The 12,921-nt window shown below is 39.9% G+C and overlaps 1 protein-coding gene across 3 annotated transcripts in view; it reads left to right on the forward strand.

The window, feature by feature from the left end:
- The first annotated feature begins 2,221 nt into the window (after positions 1–2,221).
- Positions 2,222–12,921, forward strand: part of LOC130931905 (nuclear receptor coactivator 3-like) — a 121,604-nt gene continuing 110,904 nt past the window's right edge. For 2 of the 3 annotated variants that reach the window (XM_057861114.1, XM_057861105.1), the window contains exon 1: positions 2,377–2,856. In XM_057861114.1, coding sequence (XP_057717097.1) covers positions 2,714–2,856 — 143 coding nt within the window. In that variant the 5' untranslated portion in view covers positions 2,377–2,713. The other variant, XM_057861124.1, reaches the window with a different exon arrangement.

A 12,921-nucleotide genomic window follows, 5' to 3' on the forward strand; every position in this document is an offset into this window, starting at 1 on the left:
TATGGTCAGATGAAACCAAAATAGAACTTTTTGGTAGAAACACAGGTTCTCTTGTTTGGAGGAAAAAGAATACTGAATTGTACTGTGAATTCCACTGTGAAGCATGGGGGTGGAAACATTATGCGTTGGGGCTGTTTTTCTGCAAAGGGACCAGGACGACTGATCTGTGTAAAGGAAAGAATGAACTGGGCCATGTATCGAGAGATTTTGAGTGAAAATCTCCTTCCATCAGCAAGGGTATTGAAGATGAGACGTGGCATGACAATGATTCCATACACACAGCCAGGGCAACAAAGGAGTGGCTTCGTGAGAAGCATTTCAAGGTCCTGGAGTGGCCTAGCCAGTCTCCAGATCTCAACCCCATAGAAAATCTGTGGAGGGAGTTGAAAGTCTGTGTTGCCCAACGACAGCCCCAAAACATCATCGCTTTAGAGGAGATCTGCATGGAGGAATGGGCCAAAATACCAGCAACAGTGTGTGAAAAGCTTGTGAAGAGTTACAGAAAACGTTTGGCCTCCATTATTGCCAACATAAGGTACATAACAAAGTATTGAGAGGAACTTTTGGTATTAACCAAATACTTATTTTCCACCATTATTTGAAAATAAATTATTTAAAAATCAAACAATGTGATTTTCCTTTTTTCTTCCAAATTCTGTCCCTCATTTTTGAGGTTTAACCATGTTGACAATTACAGGCCTCTCTAATATTTTCAAGTGGGAGAACGTGCACGATTAGTGGTTGACTAAATACTTATTTGCCCCACTGTATATTAAAATACACAATGAATTCTAACTTGTTAATAATCTCTTAACTATCCAGGAATGCAAAAATAAACATTTGTCTTAAGACCACTCAACATTGTTGAGAAATTAATATAACATATATACACATATATACACACACACACATATATATATATTAAGAAATAACACAAAAAAAAAAAACTCTTAGTCAGGGATAAACAAAAATAAATAAAAATTCAGCCTTCCTTCAGGTAAGACACTACTGCTTTTGTCCACAAACACAGCCAAACTCAACAAAAAAATGAAAGCTCCTTTAAAGCAGCTTGGGCTGCTTTAAAACCACGTAAATAAAATAAAAATGAAAATTGGGGAGAAAGGGATAAACATTGGTTCACTACATTGCGCACAGTTTAATTAACCTTAACAGTAGAAAATACATAGAGGACACTCCTTTCTAAGCAGCTTCCTACTCAAGTTTTGCAGGTTAGCAAATTCACAGTTTAATGTTGTGCTAACGCTGATACAGGTCGGACTTTCAGTAGCAAAATTAGTGGTGTGTTTACCACCTCCACAACACTGATGTCTTTATACATTAAATACAGTGGGTGCAACTGGTCGAGAAAAAAAACAACAACCTCTATACCCCCTCTTCGAAGGGATGGGGGCATGGGGCTGAGGCTGTGAGTGCGTGTGTGTGTTTGTGTGTGTGTGTGTTACGGAGGTCCAAGTCATCAGTCAATCCAACGTGCATTTAAGGGGGAAAAAATGGACTGGCACACTCAGCAGTGAAAAGGGGTAAATGTAAGTCTGAACATAATGAAAATAATTCACTTAATAATGGTAGGGTCAGTTATATCCTTACAACATATAGGGAGACAATCTAAATTACCTGTATAACTGAAGTCATTCTATAATGCAGATAAGGTTGTTTAAAAGTTGGTGGGAACAATTTGAGCATCCTGAAAAGTTGGTAGTGTTATGTCCCTACCGTCTTTATGCAAACCTACGCCCTTGCTACCAATATTGAGACCAAACATACACCCTTGATTTTAGCTATTGTATTTATTCAGGTCGAACTTTGTGTATTATTATTTTTATTATTTAGTCATAGCATTACTGTAAATATGGTGTTAAACTTCCAATCCAAGTCTATTTGACTATTTTGTGTTTTTAAAAAAAACATAAATGTAGTTTGAGTCTTCAGCAAACGACAGTTTACAAAACAGTTTATTCAAACAAGCCAGGGATTTTTCCATTCATGTCAAGTGAAGGTTTCCACCTTGTCACCTTTGGCCGACCTGCTGTATTCGCTGACACCCGTCTGCAAGCGGCGAGACAGACAGCGAACGCCCCCGTGAGCCCCTTACCTCCCCTGCTCTCTCCGACGTAGTGGTGTCGTCTGTCAGTAGTTTATTTCCGGGTTTAACAGCGAAGACATAACTGCAGTGCATTACACTAATAAACTTCACTACCCACAACCGCCCGCGACGCCTCAACTTACAGAACTGGCTTCGTTAGGCTCCGGGAGTGTTTCTCATTTAAACAAATAGTGCCGAAGATGGCGGAGAGTTAACGGTGTAAAGACAATATTATCGTTCCACTAGAGAGATACGTCTAGAAGGTAAGACCTTCCTATTTGTTTGTTGGCATTCATGCATGAATTTCACCAGACTTTGCGTTGGGTTTGCGATGTGATAGAGGACGGAAATGCAGCCCGCTTACTTGTGTTGCCTGCGGCAGTGCACACAAATTGGTATTGGTGCGGTGCAGAGGGCAGATTGTACGCTCTTCCACATGACAGTGAACAAATATTCAATTTCCTATGTGCAGTCTTGGAGAACTTTGAGTGACGACGAACATTTATTTATTAGCATCTGTATTTAAGCAAGGGAACTTCACACGAGCTGCCTGGTTCTCAAACAAGCCGCCGGTGTCAAGTGTTTCCGCTTAAAGTGTCGGGGAAGTTTATGTTTAAAAAATCAAACAAACACGCACGCGACCAGAGTCTGGCGAGACGTCAACGTTCGGGTCCGCGTTTGACAGCGACGGTCAGCTGGCAGCTTGCGAGACGTGCCGTCCACGAAGCGCTGGCTACGCAAGGCAGCGAAAGGTTGGCAGATCTAATGAGTTCACACACGCACGCACAAATTTACACGATCGCACATATGACACACTGCGCGGTTTGCATGCATTGAGAAAACCGTGAGCCTGCATTTCGCTGGTGCATGCGTGCGATTTGTGGAGAATAAGCTGATGTCTGTCTGCAAGAGCACGCTGGACACAATGCAGCGTACCGGGCAATGAGAAAGTACTGAAAGTACATATTTGTACTTTAAATCGTGAATGCATTGAGTGCAAATATCGTACGTGAATGCGTGTCCATGCTGTTATTTATTTATTGGCTATTCCTATTGTGTCTGTTTTACATTATGTCATTTGCTCTGCCCTCTGAAACGCGTCTCACCGTGCATATCTGCAGGGGGCAGCACAGCGGCCTTGTACCGTCACACTGTAATGCTCTAGCTCCCTTGTTTTATACTTTAGTTCGTCTGACACTAATGTGAGCGCGTGTGCGTGTACACGTAAAGTCATGTGTGCTCGCCGCAATGTGTGTAAACAAAGAGGAAGTCAAAGTAATGCATCTGATGCGTGATCTTGTGTGCAGTTTTGCACGTGAGGACAGCTTAATTGCTTGAATGTGTCCTTTTCATGCAGCTGTGAATGCTCTCTTCATGATTATTTTCATCGACTGATAGCTGGGTTTTATGTCTAATTTGCAGTTGGGTACAAGCTTTAAGTAAGAAAAGAAGCTTGGATTGTTTAAATATGTACCCTTATACATGATTATTGATTATTTTATCTTGGGGTAAATACAGGATTTTTCAGTGCACCTGTTGAATGGTTGGTGGATTTATGTGGCACGTTTTGGGTATTCATGATTAGAAAGATTTAACCTTTATACCAAAGAACACCTAATTTATGCTAATGTAAATATATCCATCTACCATCTATAACAGGGGTCTGCCAGTCCGGTCCTCGGGAGCCACTATCCAGCTTGCTTTCCATGTCTCCCTCCTCTAACACAACTGAATCAAATAATCAGGATCTTTATCAGGCTCCTGCAGAGCTTGTTGATGAGCTGATCATTTGATTCAGGTGTGTAAAAGGAGGGAGACATGGAAAAACAGCTGGATAGCAGCTCTCGAGGACCGGACTTGCAGACCCCTGATCGATAATGTTTATTCAATACAAGGTTACAGGAGGTGGTGCATAGGCAAAGTTGTTGATAACCCCGAAACGCAATGTCAGCAATAAAATTAACTTGACTATACAGTGGTACCTTGACATACGATCTTTTCGACATCCGATGTAAAATTTGACTCTCCATTTGTTTCTGCATCCGACGACATGCACAAAATACGCCAATTTATGACAGCGCCGCAGTTTCTTTGTTTTTCCGCAAGACTTTTCTTGTGAAAGAAATCAACATGGGTTTCAGCAATGTTAGTGCAGCTGGTGAAAAAAGGAAAAATGTGAGGCTTACCATTGAAATGAAGATGCAAATTATATATATATATAAAAAAAAAAAAAGAAGATATGAGCGTCCGGTGCGCATCCGTGAACTCGCTCAACAATACAGCCGTAGACGGTCTATGATCTCGGCGGTCCTCCTCCATTCGCCAGTCTTTACAAGGTAAGGTGACAATTATCATTATTGTAACATCGGCAAAGAAATCGCCAGCTTTGTCAGGTTTTTACTCATTTAAAATAGAATAAAATAGAATAGAATAGAACTTATTGTCATTGTCGGCAAAAAACACTGTCAACAACGTAATTTGACTTGGCACTCCAGTATGAAAATTTGTATTTTATTTCAGAACTTGTGCAACACAACATGTCTCCCGCAGCTGAACAAAGTAAAAGTAAAAAGTCCCTCTCTGACTCAGTCACTCTGTGAAGTGCGTTCAGGTACACCACAAAAAAAATACCAGTAGTACAGTGGTACCTCGACATACGATTGCTTCGACACACGATCTTTTCGACATCCGACGTAAAATTTGACTCTCCATTTGTTTCTACATTCGACAACATGTTCGAAATACGACGAGATGACAGCATCGTGGATTTTCTTGTGCAAGAAATCAACACAGGTTTCAAAAAGGTTGGTACAGGTGGTAAAACAAGGAAAAAGGTAACGCTTCCCTTTAAAATGAAGATGCAAATTCTAGAAAAATATGAGCATGGGGTGCACGTCCGTGAACTGTCTCAACAATACATTTCTACGGTCCTCCGACGACTACCATTCGCCAGTCTTTATAAGTTAAGCTGACGATTATTATTGTGGAAACATCGCCAAAGAACTCGTCAGGTTTTTATCATTTATTTCAGAACTTATCCAACACAAAACGCCTACTGGTCTTCTCAAGAAAACATTGAAAGTGAAAGTAACTCTAAACCTCACTTTTCCCTCTCTGTCACGTCAGCCACGCGGTGCGTTCATGTACACCAAAAAATGTCCGCCACGTAAGAACCTGATTCGTTATGTTATTACAGGAATTATTATTATTATTCCGATTTTTATTAATAATTTATTTGTTTTGCTATGTTTAATTGCCATTTGTAATAATACCAGCAGCATTTATTAAGGATTTAGTGTAGGTTTTTTTGTGCTGTGGAACAAATTAATGGAACTATAATGTATTCTTATGAGAAAATCCTGCTCGACATACGACCATTTCGACTTACAAACAAGGTCCTGGAACGAATTAACTTTGTATGTAGAGGTACCACTGTATATATCTTGACACTGTTCGTTTTCAATCTTCGGTTCAAGCTCAGCTCAGTTCAAGCTTGTTGTTAAAGCTTTTGAAAGCTTAGGTTTAAAGAAATGTCAAATACCCATCTTGCCTCCTCAGGTGTAGTTTCAGCTAAGCAAAGCAAAGGAAGTCTCTAAGGCGCTAGTCACATGATCTGTTTGAAAAATAATTTTGACCCGTTATGAAATACTTTGTTGGATTTTTGTTCATTTCATTCATTTTTGTTGTTTGTTTTATTGCTTTACAACTGTTATAAACAATATTTTAACAGCTAGGTCTTGATTTTTTTCAAGGGAAGTTCAGATTTTGTTTTTTTTACATTAGGCTTAATCTTCGAAATAGCTGGAGTTCAATTAGTCAGTGAAGTTGATTTCACCAAATTCCGTGCAGTTTGTCAGTTATTAGTTAGTTTCAGGACTCTGGAGTGGCTAAGCTAGTGCGAGTCAATGGTGCCTGCTTAGCATGTAAATAATAAATGATATTCACAGATCTAGCATAGTCAAATAAATTCAAAAAATACAGATCATTTTTCGAAACATCCTTGCGGCCGAACAATCTCACACCAAACTGCCTTAATTCATTTCATTCTGCAGGACTATATTTTTAGATGCGTAATGCAACCACAATAGAGAGAAGGTCTTCGGCCATTCGTGCTCAGTCTGCTGGGAAGTCCCTTTCGTTCCCACAAAAAAATCAGCAGTGAAAAAAACGATAGGATATCAGTCCGGCCTGCTTGCCTAGGCGTCTCATTCCCTGCAGAGCTCCTGGATTACAAATGTTTCTGTTCATACTACAATTAATGACATGCAATGGGAATCTTTAATAACTTTATCCTGTAAACATAGCCAACACTATTGATTGCATGGGTTACCGGTGATTCTTGTGCGTGCATATGTTGTTTTTTATTGGTATTCTAAGCAGGCACCATGGACTCGCACTAGCTTAGCCACTCCGGAGCCCTGAAACTAACTAATAACTGACAAGCTGCACTGAATTTGTTGAAATCAACTCCCATCGACTAATTAAACTCCAGCTAATTCGAAGATTAAGCCTTATGTCAAAAACTCTGACCTTCACCTTTAAATTCGTTTATGGAAAAGCCAATTATATGCAATGACATTTTTCATTTTCAAAGAGGAGAAAGGTGACAGTGATGCACGATGTTTGCAGAGTTGGAAATAATAGGGACGCAGGACATACTGGTGAATGGAGCAGGGTTGGGTAACCTGGACTCCACCTACTACTGAAATGAAGAGGGGCACAGGTGGAGACCCTCCCCGGGATTTTACCTGGAATCCCTCCATTGTTTTAACCTCTTTTGTTTGGTCTATTCCGCACTGTCATCTGTTGCGGAGTCAGGAAGCCTTCTGACTCCAAACTCACCACATTCTTCACTCTGTTCTCACTTGTCTTTCGGGGGCGTGTTTTACCCACTGTCCTGGGCCTTCCCCCAACTGCACTGTGGCGACTGAACTGTTGTCCTGTTGTTATTGAGGCCCGTTCACCATGTGTCAAGATGTGTTAAACAGGAATTAATCTTCAGTGGTACACATTGATTCGGCTCTGTGGAGGAGGTTTTTTGCGTACTCATTTGGTTGATGCCTCTAGCCTCAATAAAAGCTGTCAAGCGTTTCCCATTTAGGTACTCATGACAAAAGCTCTCATATAAATGCATGAATACATATAATAAATGTTTATATTTGCGTTGCTCCAGATCCCAATACCACGTTTTTGGAAAAAATATCCAAAATATTTATTCCTAATATTAATTAAATACTAAATTAATGCATATATTCACTTGAATTTAACATATTTACAATCATGGCTTGGTCAGACACTGCTTAAAAACCTGTAAAAACACTAATACAAACATTGCGAATGGATAGTCAATGCCATTATACCACATTAGTACGTTAGCTAAGCTCATGTGCTAATCACTTTTGCTAGGAGACATATGTTCACTAGCCTACTTTTCCGCCTTTGACCACCTTCTAACATAGCTAACATCTTAATAAATGCTCATGTCAATGTTCATAAAATGTTATATCCTGGCTGGTATTACCGTTTGACATGTACATATATCCACCATTCAAGGTATCGTCTCTAAAAACGAAAATATGTCTGCTAAATTAACAGAATAAAAACTCGTCTCCTTGGCTCAAAACACTACAAGATTTGACGCTATCATTTTCCATCTTACAAAATAATATTCAACGCCATTTTTTAAATACTTTTAGTGCATTTATCTTCGTTTTCTTCATTTTCTTTTTTGTAATCGGTAGGGCTGCTTATGTCACGTCAGCCTTCGTACCTGGCGGTCATCTCGGGGAAGACAACTGGTGTTTGGAAACAAAATATTGAGTACATGTTGCACATCATCGGTCCATTATTTCTTAGTACTTGCAGATTCCAATACCCACATTTTAGTGTCGTATTTGGGCCCCTACAGTACTAGTATCAGTATTGTTGAAAGCTGAGTTTATATACAGGATAAGTGTACATACAATGTATGTATGTGAGGGAGGGTGTGTGTGCAAGCCTAGGTACAGCGACAAAAAAAAAAAAGTGACCTGTTTTTTTTCCCCTATAAGCTGTAGTGTTTGTCATGCAGATCAAGATGATTTTTTTTTTTGTACAATGCAAAATTATTGCAAAGCGATATTTTAAACGGTAGGTAAGCTGGCACTTCATAGCCTAAAAGTAACAACGACCAGGTTTAGACCACAGGTCTTAATGCACAATTCCTATTTTTTGTCATAACGATCTATTTGCGTGCCCGTTCAGAATGCCTTTTTCCATTAAGACCGTTCAAGTATTACGCATGTAGCTCGCTGTCCACCACGCGAGCAAACTGACCCCCATGCGAAGAGGCATAAAAACAAATGATTACACATGATGGCTCTACTTTACTCTAGTATAGGGTGACCATATTTCGATTTCTAAAAAAAAAAAAGGGGACACAAATAAAAGACTTGGAGGATCCTATCCATTTACTTAAAGATTGCTTATTATTTTAATACAATTTAAAGTTAATATGTATGAATAGAAAAGCACTCACACACAAACATTATGTGGTCAGTTTGCCCCGATTTTCTGCAATGTCAGCAAGACGCTCATTTCGTTTCCCTGCAAGGTGGAGCGGTGGATGTACACACAGCAATATGAGGACTTGAGATCTAGCGTGTTAGCCTAGCTACAATTCACTTGTTCAAGTGCACACAAGCAAGTACTCCCACTTAAAATGCATCACTGTCTTTGTTAAAGATAGGAGATAGCACAGAAAGACTATATATATATATATATACACACACACACACACACACACACACAGTGGGGCAAATAAGTATTTAGTCAACCACTAATTGTGCAAGTTCTCCCACTTGAAAATATTAGAGAGGCCTGTAATTGTCAACATGGTTAAACTTCAACCATAAGAGACAGAATGTGGGGAAAAAAAGCAGAAAATCACATTGTTTGATTTTTAAATAATTTATTTGCAAATCATGGTGGAAAATAAGTATTTGGTCAATACCAAAAGTTCATCTCAATACTTTGTCATGTACCCTTTGTTGGCAATAATGGAGGCCAAATGTTTTCTGTAACTCTTCACAAGCTTTTCACACACTGTTGTTAGTATTTTGGCCCTTTCCTCCATGCATCTCTCCTCTAGAGCAGTGATGTTTTGAGGCTGTTGTTGGGCAACACGGACTTTCAACTCCCTCTGCAGATTTTCTATGGGGTTGAGACCTGGAGACTGGCTAGGCCACTCCAGGACCTTGAAATGCTTCTTACGAAGCCACTCCTTTGTTGCCCTGGCTGTGTGTTTGGGATCATTGTCATGCTGAAAGACCCAGCCACGTCTCATCTTCAATACCCTCGCTGATGGAAGGAGATTTTCACTCAAAATCTCTCGATACATGGCCCCATTCATTCTTTCCTTTACACAGATCAGTCGTCTTGGTCCCTTTGCAGAAAAACAGCCCCGAGGCATGATATTTCCACCAACATGCTTCACACTGGGTATAGTGCAATTCAGTATTCTTTTTCCTCCAAACAAGAGAACCTGTGTTTCTACCAAAAAGTTCTATTTTGGTTTCATCTGACCATAACACATTCTCACCGTCCTCTTCTGGATCATCCAAATGCTCTCTAGCGAACCGCAGACGGGCCTGGACGTGTATTTTCTTCAGCAGGGGGACACGTCTGGCAGTGCAGGTTTTGAGTCCGTAGCGGCGCATTGTGTTACTGATAGTAGCCTTTGCTACTGTGGTCCCAGCTCTTTGTAGGTTATTCACTTGGTCCCCCTGTGTGGTCCTGGGATTTTTGCTCCTCGTTCTTGTTATCATTTTGACGCCACGGAGTGAAGAGGGAGTTGAAAGTCGGTGTTGCCCAACGACAGCCCCAAAACATCCCTTCTCTGGGCCAAAATACCAGCAACAGTGTGTAAAAAGCTTGTGAAGAGTTACAGAAAACGTTTGGCCTCCGTTATTGCCAACAAAGGGTACATAACAAAGTATTGAGATGAACTTTTGGTATAGACCAAATACTTATTTTACACCATGATTTGCAAATAAATTCTTTAAAAATCAAACAATGTGATTTTCTGGATGTTTTTTTTTTCCACATTCTGTCTCTCATGGTTGAGGTTTACCCATGTTGACAATTACAGGCCTCTCTAATATTTTCAAGTGGGTGAACTTGCATAATTAGTGGTTGACTAAATACTTATTTGCCCACTGTATATATATATATATATGTATATAATATAGATACAAACAAAGTAAAAACAGAAAAAAAATATTACTGCCTGCCTACATTTGCCCCCCTATGTAAACACACAATACACTTTTGCTTTAATAACAAACCAAATACATTTTAAAAAGGAAATACATCGAGTGTGTTTGTCAATCTCCAAACAACTGAATTAAAGTATTATAAGACTACGATGGCTATCCTTGGTGTTTAGGGTGTGTGTGAGAGTTTAAAAAAGATCCAGGCCACTTTCTTAATTTTGTTAGTTTTATATGTGCAATTAAAATACAGGATAAAGCAACCTGATAGACTCATTAACATCTTAAAATTGTGTGCATTCACATTATCTCCACATGGGTGATAGATTACATTTCAAAATTAATAAACACACACATTTTCAGTACCCTGCTGATTAAATATCATTTAACTTAGTATTTGTTGCAAATCAGCTGTGTTTGGCACACTGTCAGTGAGTGCCATTTATAATTGCCGTAGTTCCCCAAAAATTAAACGGTTGAGAATACTTTTTTACAGTGCTTTGTCTGATCAACTCCTGCATTGAGTCAGGCCACATTTCAGGGGCAAAATGGACTATACATGCTAAATTCACTTTAGTCCGTGATTTCAATCTGCCTCACACTTTGCATTAGCACACATGTCTTGGGGCTAATAGCTGCTCACACACGCTCATATGGTATTTTTCTTTACTGAAGTAATGGGTACTTGAAGAGAAGAGCAGACAGCAGCCGGCGTGGTTGACATGAATACACTTATTTTGTGATACTAATGCTGAATGTTGCATGAAAAGTCGCTAACAGATTAAAGGCCAACTTTTGAAAAAGAACATAGACATATTAGACAGATGAGCACACATTGTAGATTCTACAAGGACAACGCCAAGATTATGATGATAATACTTAGCAGGAAAAGCAGTACATCATTTTCAATTCAACCTACTTAGAAGCCACCAACTGTATGTTAAAAAAAAAAAAAAAAAAAAAAAAACCTTGAGTGAAGGAATTTAGTCCTCCCAGCGCAAACCGCACGGGGAGGCCGGCAACAGAACGGAAATGTGCTCCGCCGCTCGACGCCCCCGCGAGCCAGGCCAGGAGGAAGCTAAACTCCGCGCGTTCCTGTGTTAACCCTTTGCACACTGACTCCATGTTTCAAAAGCTTGAAGAACACTCGCCGAAAACAGGTTGACAATTTATTCGTCGACAATCGTCAAAAACAAGGCAAAAACAGACGACGGAGGGACAATTCTGGATCCAAAACAAGGCTACATGTTTCCGAGCAGAAGAAATCTGTCTTATCTCAGTGTCCAGTCTTTTTGAAGTCTTTGCTGACGCGGGTCTTGTCGAAGGCGTTTCTGGGCGTTGCTTTTGGGCCGCCCCCGCTGTGGCCGGTTTTGGGCGGCTTAGGTTCGTGCGCGGATTGGGACGCCCGCTATCAACTTTGCTGCCCAGGCTGGTTGTACTTGTTTTAGGACAAAGTGCTTTGTCCTTGGAGTTTGCTGGGAGAGCAGATTACCCGAGTTGAGTTCACTCTTGTGATAAGATGGCATTGTGTATCTCTTCTATTTCTTCTCATTAAACTATGGTGTGCTATTTATTTTATATTAGTAGTGTAGTCCTACCGTAAATATGAAAATGATACTATTTCCTGATTAATTATATTACGTGTGTTAGACTAATGCAAACAGTTAGATGGTGCCTACGAAAACATCATTTATTCTTACTGACAAGAAAAGCCAAGTGTCTCTGCTTTAGACTGACCAGTGTTTTAAGAGGACGCTCACCATTCTGGAGATGAAGCTAACAGCGAATGGTACGCTAACGCTGAGATACATTTAGCGTCTGATGATCACTCAGCACAGACCTTTAAAGGCTAAAGCAACATTGCATATTTTACTCTTCTTTGTCAACAATGACGATAATGAAAATATTTCCTCGACGAACAATTTTTAAGCGATGATGACGAGATAAAAATGTTGCTTGGGAGACTAGAACATGAAAAGAAGAATGGCAGTTTTCGTCTGACGAGATGAAGAAACAAAAATGCGACATCCTTACTGTCATATGTTCAAAATGTGTGATATTTTCATACTGTATTGTACATGGAGTACGTCAGCTTGGATCGTAACAGTGTTTGGGTCGTGTCACTCATGTGAGATGTGCTGCATTTTCCCTCCTCACCAGAGTTTAGGATGTATCTCAAACTAGGCTTCATTCCTTCTTGCTTGTTTGAAGACACAGTAAGATTTGTTTTCTTATCTTGGCTAGACAGAATATGCAATGTTGCTATAGCTTTTAAAGGTCCGTGCTGAGAGATCATCAGACCCTAAATGTAACTCCTAGCGTTAGCATCACATTCGTGCTCGTGTTAGCATTAGGTCCGGAATGGCAAGCGTCCTCTTAAAACACTATCCAGTCTAAAGCGGAGCCACTTGGCTTTTCAGGTCAGTAAGTCTAGATGATGTTAAATGCTCGGACATTTTCTTTAACATACAGATTGTGGCTTGTAGGTAGGTTTAATTGAAATAATGTATTTCTTTTCCTGCTGAGTCTATTATCACAACAAAGTTGGCATTGTCCTTAAAGATGATA

This window comes from Corythoichthys intestinalis, chromosome 2 (assembly GCF_030265065.1).
Source record: "Corythoichthys intestinalis isolate RoL2023-P3 chromosome 2, ASM3026506v1, whole genome shotgun sequence".
Taxonomy (NCBI): Eukaryota; Metazoa; Chordata; class Actinopteri; order Syngnathiformes; family Syngnathidae; genus Corythoichthys; species Corythoichthys intestinalis.